General features: G+C 41.6%; 1 protein-coding gene across 1 annotated transcript in view; it reads left to right on the plus strand.

The window, feature by feature from the left end:
- Positions 1-14,761, plus strand: part of BAZ1B (bromodomain adjacent to zinc finger domain, 1B) — a 77,360-nt gene that overhangs the window by 49,796 nt on the left and 12,803 nt on the right. Inside the window, exons 12-13 of the mRNA XM_008580319.1 lie at positions 4,965-5,142; positions 6,930-7,112. Coding sequence (XP_008578541.1) covers positions 4,965-5,142; positions 6,930-7,112 — 361 coding nt within the window. The remainder of the gene's footprint in view (positions 1-4,964; positions 5,143-6,929; positions 7,113-14,761) is intronic.

Here is a 14,761-nt window from a genome sequence, read left to right on the forward strand (position 1 = left end):
AGCGCCGCCGCGCTTCCCAAGCGGCGCACTATCCAGTGCGCCACCGGGCCGGCCCCCAAACCCTTTATTTTGGTGTTACCAACACCACGATTCCATTTGTTTGAAACATCCAAAATAGGAAAATCTATAGAGGCAAAGTAGACTAGTGGTTGCCAGGGGATGGGTTGGAGGGTGAATTGGGAGCAGTGACTGCTAATGTATGGGGTGATGGAAATGTTTTGAGGAAAAACATCACTCTTTGGGATGATGGAAATGTTTTGGAATTAGATAGTTGTGATAGTTTCACAACATAAAAACTACTGAAGGATATGCTTTAAAATGGTGAATTTTATGTTATATGAGTTATATCTTTTTAAAAAAAATAATTTATTTTATTTATTGAATCAAAATTGATTATACATATTTTTGGGGTTGAACATTGAGATATGTTGATTAAATCAGTATTACTAGCGTATATAGTTGCAAATCATAATTATTCTTTATGCCCCTTGTCCAACCTCTCCCCTTCCCCCATTTCCTCCCCCTCCCCCCTCTGATTTCCCTATATTTCTTCTCTCCTTCTGAAAGAATAATGGTTACTCTGTTAACTTGTCGCCTAGATGATCTNCATCCTCTTCTTTTCTTTGTCTCTGCTGGTGACTCTTCTTGTGTGAATGCACTCCAGTGGTGGCGGACCATCTGCATTATGGCTGTGGCGTCTAGCCACTTTTGCAGCAGCCATGGTTATTGTGGTGGCTGTGGTGGGCCATCCACGTGGGGATGCTGTTTTTGGCATGCTCCTTGGCACTAGCCATATGCCTGGCTGTGGGGTATGTTTGGTCCCCTTCTCCATTCCTCTGGTCCATGGGCAGGGCCCAAGGCACTGGCACCATGTGCCTCGTTGTGGGAGAGGGGTCCAGTCCCCTTCTCCATGTCCCGGGTCCCTGGGTGGGCCCTGAGGTATAGTCGCAGTATTCCTGGTTGTGGAAGAGAGGTCCAGTCCCCTTCTCCATGTCCCGGGTCCCTGGGTGGGCCCTGAGGTACAGTCGCAGTATGCCTGGTTGTGGAAGAGAGGTCCAGTCCCCTTCTCCTTGCCTCAGGTCCCTGGGTTGGCTCCAAGGTGCTGGCGTGTTGTGCCTGGTTGTAGGAGGGAGGTCCGATCCCTATCACCATACGCCGGGTCCTCCGGTGGGCTCCGAAGTGCTGACATGTTGTGCCTGGTTGTGGGAGAGAGGTCCAGTCCCCTTCTCCATGCCCCGGGACAGTGGGCAGGCCCCGAGGTGCTGGCTTGGTGTGCCTGGTTGTGGCAGGGAGGTCCAGTCCCCGACTCCATACCCCGGGTCCCTGGATGGGCCCCAAGGCGCTGGCTCAGTGTGCCTGGTTGTGGGAGGGTGATCCGGCCCCCTTCTCCATGTTCTGGGTCTCTGGGCAGGGCCCAAGGTGCTGGCGTGGTGTGCCTGGTTGTGGGAGAAAGGTCCAGTCCCCTTCTCCATGCCTCTGTTCCCCAGGCGGGCCCTGAAGTGCTGGCTCAGTGTGCCTGGTTGTGGGAGAGAGGTCTGTTCCCCTTCTCTTTGCCTCAGGTCCCCGGGCAGGCCCCAAGGTGCTGGCGTGGTGTGCCTGGTTGTGGGAGGGTGGTCCAGTCCCCTTCTCCATGCCCCAGGACCGTAGGTAGGCCCCGAGGCGCTGGCTTGGTGTGTCTGGTTGTGGGAGAGAGGTTCAGTCCCCTTCTCCATGCCTCAGGTCCCTGGGCAGGCCCTGAGGCACTGGTGCAGTGTGCCTGGAAGTGGGAGTGGGGACTGATCCCCAGATCCAAGCCTCCAGTTCCCAGGCAGGCCCCAAAGTGCTGGTGGTGTGCCTGGGCCGGAACTAATTTTTTGTCCTTTGCTTCTAACACAGGGGAACTTCCTGTGAGAACCAGTACTTGAGCTGTGTGGTTGTTTAAATTGCTGCTTTGCTGCTGTTTCCCTAGGGAAGGCTTTTTGTGCAGCTCAGGGCTTAATGGATGATCTTATAGGTACTTCCGGCTCTCCAGAGACCTGGTGGATCTGTGTTCTGTAGAATCTCTGATCTGGGCCTGAGTTTTTTCATCAAACTGCACCCCATGCAATTCTGCATTCCTGACCAGTCTCTTCTGAGTGGTCCTATGCTGATTGGGGGGCAGATCAGCTGTTCTTGCTGTGCCGCAGTGTTCCCCTGGTGGGCACGTCTCCCCCGCCGCCGGTGCTCCACACACTTCCCATGGAACGGGCCCTGCGCTGGTCCCTTGCATGACTCACTGGCCTCTGAATGGCTGCCGTTTTTCAGCTGTTCTGGCTCCTTGCTCCTGCGTGGCTCCACGTGAACCCTATTAGCGGTGTTGCTGACCTGGGGGCCGCCAAGGCCCTCTTCTCTCCTGCTGCTTCCAAGTAACTCCATCTGAAGGGCACAGCTGCGGCTTCTGGCTCCTGCTCCATGCGCTCAGCAGCTCGAGCCTTAAAGCAGCCGCGGCCCGAAACGCTCCGAGCAGCTTTTTCTTTCTCTCTTCATAGTTTCTCCTGCCTTCGTGAACTCCATAGGTCTCTCCTCTTCTCCTGAGCTCCAGCAGCCCCGGCTTGGCTGATGTTACGTTTTCGTAGTTGTAAATTGGTTGATTTGTGGGAGAGAGTGATGCTGTGGACCGTCTATTCCGCCATCTTGATTGGATCTCCCCGAGTTATATCTTTAAAAAAAAAAATTCTGTTCTGTTTACAAGTAACTTCAACTTCATCTAGATTTGCTAGTGCCTTTTCTGTCGTTTCTATCAAAGCCAGGACCAGATTTTGGTTTAAGGCTACCTCTGATTTTTTTTTTTTTTTTTTTTTTTGTGACCAGTAAGGGGATCGCAACCCTTGGTTTGGTGTCGCCCAAACTGCGCTCAGCCAGTGAGCATACCGGCCATCCCTATATAGGATCCGAACGTGCAGCGGGAGCGCCAGTGTGCTCCCAGCACCACACTCTCCCGCGTGAGCCACAGGGTCGGCCCCACTACCTCTGATTTTTGACTGCATGCTTATTTTAATGGCTGAATTTAGGTTTAAGTGAAGAAAGAAGGAAAGTACATTCAGTATGTACTCTGCAACATTGCCAGGCTTTTGTGAGTGATAATAGATATAGCATATTGATTTTAGTCCACTGTTTAATGTGTAAATTAATTAAAATTATATTCAAAATCATGTTGTCTTAACACAAATATGCCTAGGCATATTAAGACAAAGGAAAATGTCAGTACACAGACCCACAAAGGAATACAGTCCTATCATGTTCCTTCTCTTTGGTCAAAGTATTCGATAGGAATGTGTGTTAGATTGAAAGGACCAGTTCTGTTCACTAATTGGAAATAGATTGAATCCTTCCATTAAAAGATTAGAGATTGTCAGACAGGATTAGAAACAAAACTTATACTTTTGATGTGTTTTGCTGAACATTTTAACAAAACAACCTTGTTTTGTTTTGCTTTGATTTGAACTTTTTAAAGGATATCAAGCAGTTTGTGACTTACTGCTTTTTACTCAGCATTATTTTTCTAAAGAGTCATTTATGTTTTTTTATAACTGAATTTCCATTTTCTTTTCTGTATAATATTCTGTGAGTCTGTATAGTATTAGTGAATGTGACCCAATTTACTTATCCATTCTCTTGTTGATGGTTATTTGAGTTGTTTCCTCTGAGCGTGGCCAAGGAGATAAGATAATGTGTCAGCAACCATTTGAGGTTCAAATTTGAAAAACATAAATGCTGTTTACCAGGAAATATGTAAACTGGTGACAGATATAAGAGAAAGGGTGAGCAAAAGGATTAGGGCAATTGTAAACATAAAGAAATAGTTTTTTTGGTATATCCATTGAACATTTATAAAAATTAATTATATACTTGGCCACAAAAACAAATCTCAACAAATTTAAAAAGCATTGACTTTCAAGGTATGTTCTCTAGTCAGATTGCAATAAAATTAGAACTAAATTATATAATCATGACCAAATTAATTGCTCAATTGCTACTAAGTCAAATATATTCCTAGATAACACTTAGATCGAAGGAGAAAATGAAAGGGAACTTTTGTAGTATCCAGAAGGCAATGAAAGGAGAATCCTTCATGTGAAAACTAGTGGGACACAGTGAAATTATACTCAGAGGAAAATAATATTAAAAACCATTATTATTAAGAAAGAAAAAGGAGTTTTGTACTCAACTTAGATGACCTTGAGAGATAGTTTTCATTTTGGTATAGGAAGCCCACAGTAAAGCTAAAAATTATACTCAGAGGAAAATAATATTAAAAACCATTATTATTAAGAAAGAAAAAGGAGTTTTGTATTCAACTTAGATGACCTTGAGAGATAGTTTTCATTTTGGTATAGGAAGCCCACAGTAAAGCTATGGCCCACCCAGGGTTGAGTCTTACAGCAGTCTTTATTGCTAGGATCTCAAAGAGTTAATATTTAGTGTGAAGGTAAACTCTTCTGAGGGTCTTTGTATAGATTTCCTACTGAATTCATGTTTCTTGGTGTTGTGAAGAATTCCAAGCGGATGATTTAAAGTTGTCCCAGGTGGTAGCAATTCCTCATAACTGACACAAGCAAATAATGCACATTCTTTCTGGAGGAGCACAGCTTCAAACCAGGCCTCTAAGCAGTCCCACAGATAAAATTCCAAGAAATTTCTGGTAAAAGAATCACTAAATACACAACCAGACACTATGAATGAGGGCTAGGAAAAGCAGCATACTGTGGATACTGGGATTATCAAATCCAGAATAAAATGAGTGTATTTTTAGAATGAATCAAGGAATAATAGAACATTGAAATTTTGTGCAAGGAACATGAGACTGTTAAAAAGCATCAAGGAGAAGTGAAAAAGATCTAAAATATAGTCTTCTAGAAATAAAACAGTCATTCAAGTAATTGAAATTTAAAGAACATCTTCAAAAGTTTCTTTATTCCCTCTTTCCCTTGCCCCAACTTTTCTAGGTACCAGGACATTATCCACTCTATTCATCTGGCTCGGAAGCCAAATTTGGGTCTAAAATCCTGTGATGGCAACCAGGAGCTCTTAAACTTTCTCCGGAGTGATCTCATTGAAGTTGCAACAAGATTACAAAAAGGAGGACTTGGATATGTAGATGAAACATCAGAATTTGAATCCCGGGTAAGAATATAAGAAAACACCCTTTGGAAGCTGTTACTCATGGAAACTCAATTTGGAATTGTCCCCTGGCACTGTTCTTGACTTGCCAAGATGACCCTGGAAATCATTTGTTTGAGTTTGTCTTCTAAGGCATGTATGGAACCAAAAACTTTTTATGTACTTATATATTTGTTGTCATCTTTTGCTGATATTCAGAAAAACCTAATAGTTGGCTCAGAACCTTTGTTGAAAAAGATCTTTGGTTTTTCTTTTTGGCTGCTGGCCAGTATGGGGATCCAAACCTGAGACCTTGGTGTTATCAGCACCACACTCTCTCAAGTAAGCTAACCAGCCAGCCCCCCCAAAGAGCTTTTCTCTTAACCTGAATGAAAACTGGTTGTCAAGCCATCATCATATAGTATCATTTAACATAACTTTCCCTTGTGGTGCCCATGCTTTAAATTGTGAAACATGCTTGTGGATGCTGCTTTTGTCTGTTCTTACATTTATATGGAACATTGCTCATGCTGTTCAGTGGGCTACGTTTCAAGGCCCATTTACAGTCCTGTCATTTACCACTCAGAAGGACCTGTAAGTGGGATAGGTGAAAACTGTTCAAGAGATCCCATGCCCCACATGAGATTGGTTTAGGTATCAAAGGTGGAGAGAAGATTGGAAAATACTATTCATTAATTATTATCATAAAGTGTATTCTACTGAGTTTTAAATCATAAAGTCCACATAATTCTAGGCATATTAATATTTCTGAGTCTTTTCAAATTATTTGTATGAACTATGGCATGTGTATTTTTATAGTGTATGATATTTTATGAGTGGTCGTATCTTTCCTCCCATTTTTCCTAGTTTATACTATTCATCTCTTTTATTTAGCCTTGTGTTTCTATTTCTATGCTATTAGAATTAGCAAATTTTATATGCATCTTACATGTGCAATTTTTTTTTGTTTTTTGTTTGTGTCTGGCTTGTGTGTGGATCTGAACCCTTGACCTTGAGTATTAACAACACCATGCTCTTCCAAGTGAGCCACCAGCCAGCCCCTAATTTTTTAAAATTAGTGTAGTGATAAATTCTTGGTATATTTCCTAGGAAAAAGGTTTTAAACATCTTTATGGTTCTTAAAGATTCTTTGAAGAATCATTCTGCCAGTTTTAAATATTACACATTTACTTTTTAATTTAGCAAGTATTTATTTTCTACTCTGCCAAATCCAGGACTGCATCTTGCTGACATTGAGTTATCATTACTTTTTCTTTTTTTCCTTCGTTACTATAAAATGGTATCTTTTAATTGGCATGTCTTGTGCGACAGAAAAGATAATGTGTGGTGTTTAAGAGCATAATTTTGATAAATTGATTTAGTTTCTGTTTTCTCATTCATAAAATAGATGTGAAGCTTAAAGGAGATGGAGTATATACAGAATATTACCTGACATACAGTTAGTAAGCCAGAAAGGCATTAAATTTTGATTCTCCTTCTGTTTGTCTTTTCATTAAGTCTGTAGCTTGTTTGCACTTAGTAGGCACTTGGTAATTATTGAATGAATGAGTTGTGTAACTCCCTTTAGTAGAGGAAGTTTCATCACTCTCTGTGGGTCCTTTCACTGGGGACGTAGAATTAGTCAACTACTTTTAAATGCGTAAGTTATCTAGTGAACTGAGGAATACAGTTAATGTTATGTGGCCCTTTTGATATTTAAAGTCTAGGTTGATTTAAATTTAGCTGAGTATGAACTCCTTTCATCTTTCTCTTGCCTTCTCTCAATCTAGTTTTTAAATCAATTCCTGTAGGTCATTTCATTAGAAAAGCTGAAGGATTTTGGTGAGTGTGTGATTGCCCTTCAGGCCAGTGTCATAAAGAAATTTCTCCAAGGCTTCATGGCTCCCAAGCAAAAGAGAAGAAAACTCCAAAGCGAAGATTCAGCAAAAACTGAGGAAGTAGATGAAGAGAAAAAAATGGCAGAGGAAGCAAAGGTATTTAGTTATTGCAGATATAGTTTATGATTGTGTAGGAAAGTGTAATTAAGCACTATGCCCTGAGCAAGTGTTGCATATTTGTAAAAAGTCACCTACTACTAAATTTGCGGTTTTCAAACTGGTCTGTGGAGCACAGCCCTCCTTGCAGGGCTATGGATGATGGTCATAGTGGGTTTGCGTGCACACACTTCCCTGCCATTAGAGCTTTATTCTCTTTTTTAAAATTATGGTAAATTATATGTAACACAAAATTTATCCCTTCTCTAAGAAATCAAGATAACAAAAATTCAGAGATTTTTTTATTCATGTAGATCAACCGTTAATTCTAAATTCACATGCTAGACAACATTATTAATCCAACGCCAAAGAAAGTAATTAGAAGAGGGAAAAAAGGGAAGGGGGAAGAGAACAGTAGTCATCTCTAAAACCTCCAGTTTACCATTTTTTATGTGTATAGTTCAGTGGCATTAAGTATGTTCATTCACATAGTTCTGTAACCATCACCACCATCCATCTCCAGAACTTTTTCATCTTCCCAAACTGAAATTGTGCTCATTAAACATTGATTTCCCATTTCTTCCTCCCCCAACCCCTGGCAACCACCGTTTTCTTTCTGTTTCTGAATTCGACCACTCTAGGTACCTCATATAAGTGATGTCGTACAATATGTGTCCTTTTCTGATTTCCCATTTCTTCCTCCCCCAACCCCTGGCAACCACCGTTTTCTTTCTGTTTCTGAATTCGACCACTCTTAGGTACCTCATATAAGTGATGTCGTACAATATGTGTCCTTTTGTGTCTGGCTTATTTCATTTTGATTTCCCATTTCTTCCTCCCCCAACCCCTGGCAACCACCGTTTTCTTTCTGTTTCTGAATTCGACCACTCTAGGTACCTCATATAAGTGATGTCGTACAATATGTGTCCTTTTGTGTCTGGCTTATTTCATTTAACATAATGTCTTCAAGGTTCATCCATGTTGTAGAGTGTGCCAGAATTTCCTTTCTTATTAAGGCTAAGTAATACTCCATTGTATGTTAAAAGAAAACTGTTTCTCTATTCATACAATATTTCTGACACCAAATGTGTGGGTTTTCTCTAAGAAATTCTCCAGTTTTCAGTTCCAGCACTATCTACTGGGAGTTCCTGTCAGATCCTGCAAGTTAAAGGGCTCAGTGCCACAAGACTGCTCTCACTTCATATGCCAGTTGCCACCCATACCAGTTGTAAATTGAGGGTTCTCATGACCCCCTTCTCAGGTTCAATAATTTGCTAGAATGGCTCACAGAATTCAGGACAGAATTTTGCTTAGGTTTGCTGAGTTATTACGATAAAGGATACAACTCAGGAACAGCCAGGTGGAAGATACACGTAAGACAAGGCATGGGGGCAGCGTGAGGGCAGTGCCTGTAACTTTTGTGTCATTTGGATACTCCACCGTCCCAGCACTCAGATGTGTTCACCAACATGGAAGCTTATCAAATCTTGTTGTTCAAGAGTTTTTATAGAGCTTAATACCCAGGTCCTCTTCTTAATCTCCCCTCTTCCTGGAGGTTGTGGGTAGGGCTGAAAGTTCTAACCCTCTAATCACTTGGTCTTTCAGGTGACCAGCCCCATCCTAAGGCTGTCTTAAGAGCCTCATCCTAAGTCACCTCAATAGCATAATCTCAGATGTGATCAAAAAGACACTCCTATCAGGAAATTCCAAGGATAAGGGAGAAAGACCAAATGTATTTGTTAGTATACCACATATGTGTAAACCACATTTTGTTTAACTATTTATCTTTTGGTGGACACTTGGGTTGCCCCACCTTTTGGCTATTGTGAATAGTGCTGCTATGAACATAGGTGTACAAATATCTCTTTGAGTCCCTGCTTTCAGTTCATTTGAGTACATACCCAGAAGTGGAATTGCTGGATCCTATGGTAATTTGATGTTTAACTTTTTGGGGAACCACCATACCATTTCCCACAGTGACTGTTCCATTTTATATTCCTACCAGTAATGCACAAGGGATCCACATCCTTGCCAACACTTGTTCTGCTTTGATAGTATTCATCCTAATTGATATGAAGCAGTATCTCATTGTGGTTTTGATTTGCATTTCCCTAATGATTAGTGATGTTGAGCATCTTCTCATGTGTTTATTAGCCATTTTGTCTATCTTTGGAGAAAATGTGTATTCAAGTTCTTTGCCCATTTTTTAATTAGGTTGTTTGCTTTTTGATGTTGAATTGTAGGAGTACTTTATATGTTCTTGATAGTAATCCTTTATTGGATATATGATTTGCAGATATATTCTCACATTCTGTGGGTTGCCTTTTCATTCTGTTAGTAGTGTCCTTTGATGCATAAAAGTTTTGCATTTTGATAAAGACCAACTTACCTATTTTTTCTTCTGTTCACCCCACTTTTGGTGTCATGTCCAAGAAGTCATGAAGCTTTTCCCCTCTTTTCTTCTAAATATTTCATAGTTTTAGCTTTTACATTTAGGTCTTTGATCTTTTTGAGTTAATTTTTGTAAATTACATAAGGTAAGGGTCCAGATTTTTTTGTAGGTGAATATCCAGTTTTTTGGCTTTTTAGTTTTAAATGTAATGTGTTGTTTGCAAGTAAATCAAATGAGAGGTAAGTAAAATATCCAGGGATATTACTCTTTTTTTTTTTTTTTTCGTGTCCGGCAACGGATCGCAACCCTCAGTGTCATGCCCGTACCGGACCGGGACCAGCAACGGGATCGCAACCCTCGGCGCTGCGCCTGCACCTCGCTCAGCCAGCGAGCGGGAACCGGTCTGCATGTGGGATCCGAACCCCCGAACCCTCCACAGGAGCGCCACCGTGCTCCCAAGCGGCGCACTGTAGCAGTGCGCCACCGGGCTGGCCCAATATTACTCTTTTAATAGTTTGATGTGCTTTCTTCTTATATACAAAGATAGTTTTGTTGGATTTTTACAGAATGGAATTCTACGATGTATAATATTCTGCAGTTTTTCGCTCATCAGCATATGCTGGGAATCTGTCCCCTCTGTTAGTCTATAGATCTACCTGATGTTATGTTCGTTCTTTTAACATCTGTATCATTTGCTGATGACCACAAGGTTTTCTCCTGTTTTCCTTTATTAGAATAACTAGCAGCTCCATTTTTGTCTGTGTATTATATTTCTGCTTGAGATTACTTGTGAAGAAAAGAATTTGAAGACACTGTATTATGGAAAAGGTCCCAGCCATTATCCATTGTGAAATACTTGTCCCTAATTTTAGATTTTCCTCTCCTCCTCTTCTTTCCTTCCTTTCACAAACATCTGGTAAAGGCCTACCTGTGCCAGTCACTGTGCTAAGTCTGATGTTTTATAGAGATGAATAGAAGCTGTAAATTCTTGCCTTCAGGTTTGAATGTAAGAGAGAAGCAGGGAGACAGTTACAGTAGTGTGACAAGTACTGATGAGAAAGAGCTGTATCTAGGCTCACCTGTGAGAGATACCCAGGGCAAATTAGAGAATACTTCCCAGAGGAGATGACATAGATGCTGGGTTTGTTTGTTTGTTTGCTAGTATAGGGATCTGAACCCTTGACCTTGGTGTTAACAACACTGTGCTCTAACCAATTGAGCAAACCATCCAGCCAAAAGCTGGATTTTGAAGAATAAATAGGAATTAATCTTGTCATGGAAGGGGTGGCATAGGCCTTCTCAGATTGAACTGAAATCGGCCTTTTTGTCACTGACAACTGGTTCTTGTGTTATCGTCCCATTTTACATAGAATGAGTCTTCTCTCCTTTATTAAGGCTTCTCATATATTTGTACAAAGTTGTCATGTTTCCCCTACGTTTCTTCCTGAGGCCAAGGGTAATATGCGATACAGGGATGATCATTCTGGGTAAGAGGTAAGCAGAGTAGAGAATGAAATTCAGTTTATTTATTTTTTATTTTTTGGGTAGACAAAACTTTTTAATCAGGACACAAAAAATGATAAAAGTAAAGTTAAAAAATAATAAACTGAACTAAACTAAAAAAACTTCTCATCAGAAAATGCCATTATTAGAGTGAAAATACAATTCACAAACTAAGTGAAGATACTTGCAAACATATCTTAGACAAAAGACTCAAAAAATGTGTTAAGAATACCTACAAATCAGTAAGAAAAAGACAGATAGCCCAATAGAAAAAAATGGCAAAGAAAATGAACATGAAATTCACTGACTAGGATATCCAAATGGCTAATAAACATATAAAATGCAGGACTTTCAACATTTCGATATTAAGATTACTGAAAAAAAAATATTGATAGGGTTATGTCAAGAAAATACAGGGGCTATCTAAAAGAAGCCCCCAGTATCCAAAAATTTACTAATTTGAGTATCAAAATAATAATATAGTGGATTAAAATACATTGAGTCAAAGAAAATCTATGAGTTCATAGTCATACTCAAAATTGAAAAATACTGAAAAATTGTACATATCACTCTTTGAGTTAATTGTATGCTTTCCCAGGAACATCCTGGAAATTATTAGTGGTACGCACTTTTACTCTTTTTATTTATTTATTTATTTATTATTGGATCATAATTGATTATACATATTTTTGGGATTCAATGCTGACATATATTGATCAAATCAAGATTACTAGTATGTATATTGTTACAAATCGTACTTATTCTTTATGTCCCTTGTCCAGTCTTTCCCTATCCCCCTCTCCCTCCCCCCTCCCACCACTGATAACCTTAGATTTCTTCTCTCTCTCTGAAAGAGTAATGGTTACTCTGTTGATTTGTTGCCTAGATGATCTGTCCAGTGTTGATAGGTGTGTTCAGGTCCCCCAATATTATCATAGAGCAGATGCTTCTTTTTTTTTTTTTTTTCCTTTTTATCTTTTTTTACTGACCGGTAACGGGATCGCAACCCTCGGTGTCGCGCCCATACCAGGGACCGGCAACAGGATTGCAACCCTCGGTGTTGCACCCGCACCGCGCTCAGCCAGTGAGCGGGAACTGGTCTCCACATGGGATCCGAACCCTCGATGGGAGCGCCGCCGTGCTCCCAAGCGGCGCACTCTCCAGTGCACCACCAGGCCGGCCCAGAGCAGATGCTTCTACTGTCAGTCTGGAATGGGCTTTGTGGAGAGAGACATCCTCTTCTTTTCTTTGGTCTCTGCTGGTGACTCTCCTGGTGTCAGTGCACTCCAGTGGCTGGCAGACCATCTGCATGGTGGTCATGACGTCTAGCCACTTTCGTGGCAGCTGTGGTTACTGTGGTAGCTGTACTGGGCCACCCACATGGAGGTGATGTTTTTGGAATGCACCTTGGTGCTGGCGGTGTGCCGGTTGTGGGAGGGGGGTCCGTTTCCAGTTCCAGGCCTCAGGTCCCCTGGTGGGCCCTGAGGCACTGGTGTGTGCCTGGGCCAGAACTAATTTTTTGTCCTTTGCTTACTTCTAAAACTGGGGGACTTCCTGTGGGAACCAGTACTTGAGCTGTGTGGTTGAGCTAAATTGCTGCTTTGCTACTGTTTCCCTAGGGAAGGCTTTTTGTGCAGCTCAGGGTTTAATGGTTGACCTTGTAGGTACTTCTGGCTCTCCAGAGACCGGGTGCATCTGGGTTGTATACAAACTCTGATCTGGGCCTGAGTTTTTTCATCAAACTGCACCCCATGCAATTCTGTATTCCTGACCAGTGTCCTCTCAGTGGCCATGCACTGATTGGGGGGGCTGATCAGCTGTCCTTTCTGTGTCCCAGTGTTTCCCTGGTGGGCATGTCTCCCCCACCACCCGTGCTCCACACATTTCCCATGGGACAGGCTGTGTACTGGTCCCTTGCGATGACTCACTGGCCTCTGAATGGCTCCCCTTTTTCAGCTGTTCTGGCTCCTCGCTCCTGCGTGGGTCTGTGGGAACCCTATTAGTGGTCTTGCTGTCCTGTGGGCCACCAAGGCCCACTTCTCCCCTGCCGCCTCCAAGCAACTCCATCCAAAGGACACAGCTGCGGCTTCTGCTGGCTCCTGCTCTGAGCACTCAGTAGCTCCAGCCTAAAAGCAGGTGTGGCCTGAAACACTCTAAGCAGTTTTTCCTTTCTCTCATCGTGGCGTCTCCCAGCTTCATGAACTCCATAGGTCTCTCCTCCTCTTCCCCTGAGCTCCAGCGGCCCTGGCTTGGCTGATGTTACATTTTTATATTTGTAAATTGGTTGATTTGTGGGAGAGAGTGATGCTGGGGACTGTCTATTCCACCATCTTGACCGGAACCCCGAAATTCAGTTTAGATAAAGGTTTAATTCATGCCTTGGGCTCAGGGACTTCACACATAGTATCCCACTGGGATTTAATTCTCACCTTCCTCTGTGTTCCTTTTAAGTGGCTATGTAGCACCTAGATAACCTTCTAGATGTCTATGATATTGGATAACTAGTCTCATTTGCTTAATCTGTTCTCATTAAACATAGCTTAAGTCTTGCTGAATACTACATGGATTTTGTTTTTAACTCAGTTCTATAGAGAAGAGACTCTTTTTCTTGATGTGATCTTTCCAAGAGTCACATATTTCCTTGCCATTTCTTTGAGAACAAACTAGAAGCTGTGGAATTCTCATTAAACTGTTTTTGAGTACTGAACCCCATAGTGAAGTGACCTCCTTTTAGCTTGTCAGATGAGACTTGTTCTTAGCTTAGTGGGGGAGGAAAATATGAGCACTTCGCAGGTTCAGATACACAGTACATAAATGGAAAGCATGGAAGAGTTTCTTGGAAAATCAGTTAGGTTGCTTATTAAGTAGTTCAGCAGTGTTCTGCATTAAAATGGCATTATGCCCTGCAGCTCCCCACCAAAGGTCAATTTTACCACAGCTGTGAAATTTTCCACTGTCCTTTGCTTTGAAGGTTTCCAGTTAGCAAGGGCCAGGGTTTTTCCAACCGGCACTAGGTTTTTGCATGAGTTTATATCGATCTCTAATCTGGGCCTCAGTTTCCTTATATAAAGTATATATTATCTCTCAAATCCCTTTTTGTAATAGTGGATGATCTCAAATATTTAATGCTTATTTTGTTTCCTTGAATTAAATGGGAATGGTGATGTATAATTTGGTAGAATTCTGGGTATTGTACGGCCGTCTGTTTACTTTGAGTGCATTTGTCCTGACAACCTGATTATCTGTTTTTACATTTTTAATGATCTTTTGTGAGAGACTGATCTGAAGCCTCATTTATATCCCTGCCAAGGGACTAACTTTATTTAATCATCATATGCTAGAGAATTTGAATTTTCTACCAGAATAGTGTATCTAGCCTCTCAGCAGCACTGTAGGATAGGATTTTTATAGAATGCCATCAGTGTTGAATGTTGAAACTTTATCTTGCTGCTGTTTGTTTGTTTTGAAAAACACTGCTGGGTTGGCCGGTTAGCTCAGTTGATTAGTGTGCTGTGTTATAATACCAAGATCAAGGGTTAGGATCCTACCAGCCAGCCTCCAAGTAGAAAAAAGAAAAAAAAAAAACATTGCCTCCAATATGGTGGATTTTTGTTTGTTTTTTCATGTGTTCTACTGTTTAGAACTTTGTACCATGAGAGTTCTCTCAAATCTTGAGTACCTATTTTTGCCACCAACATTAGAGGCTGGTTGGAGTCTCGGCTGGTTTAGGTGGATAACTCAGTGGCTATAACAG

Source organism: Galeopterus variegatus, unplaced genomic scaffold (assembly GCF_000696425.1).
Source record: "Galeopterus variegatus unplaced genomic scaffold, G_variegatus-3.0.2 Scaffold2064, whole genome shotgun sequence".
Classification (NCBI taxonomy): domain Eukaryota; kingdom Metazoa; phylum Chordata; class Mammalia; order Dermoptera; family Cynocephalidae; genus Galeopterus; species Galeopterus variegatus.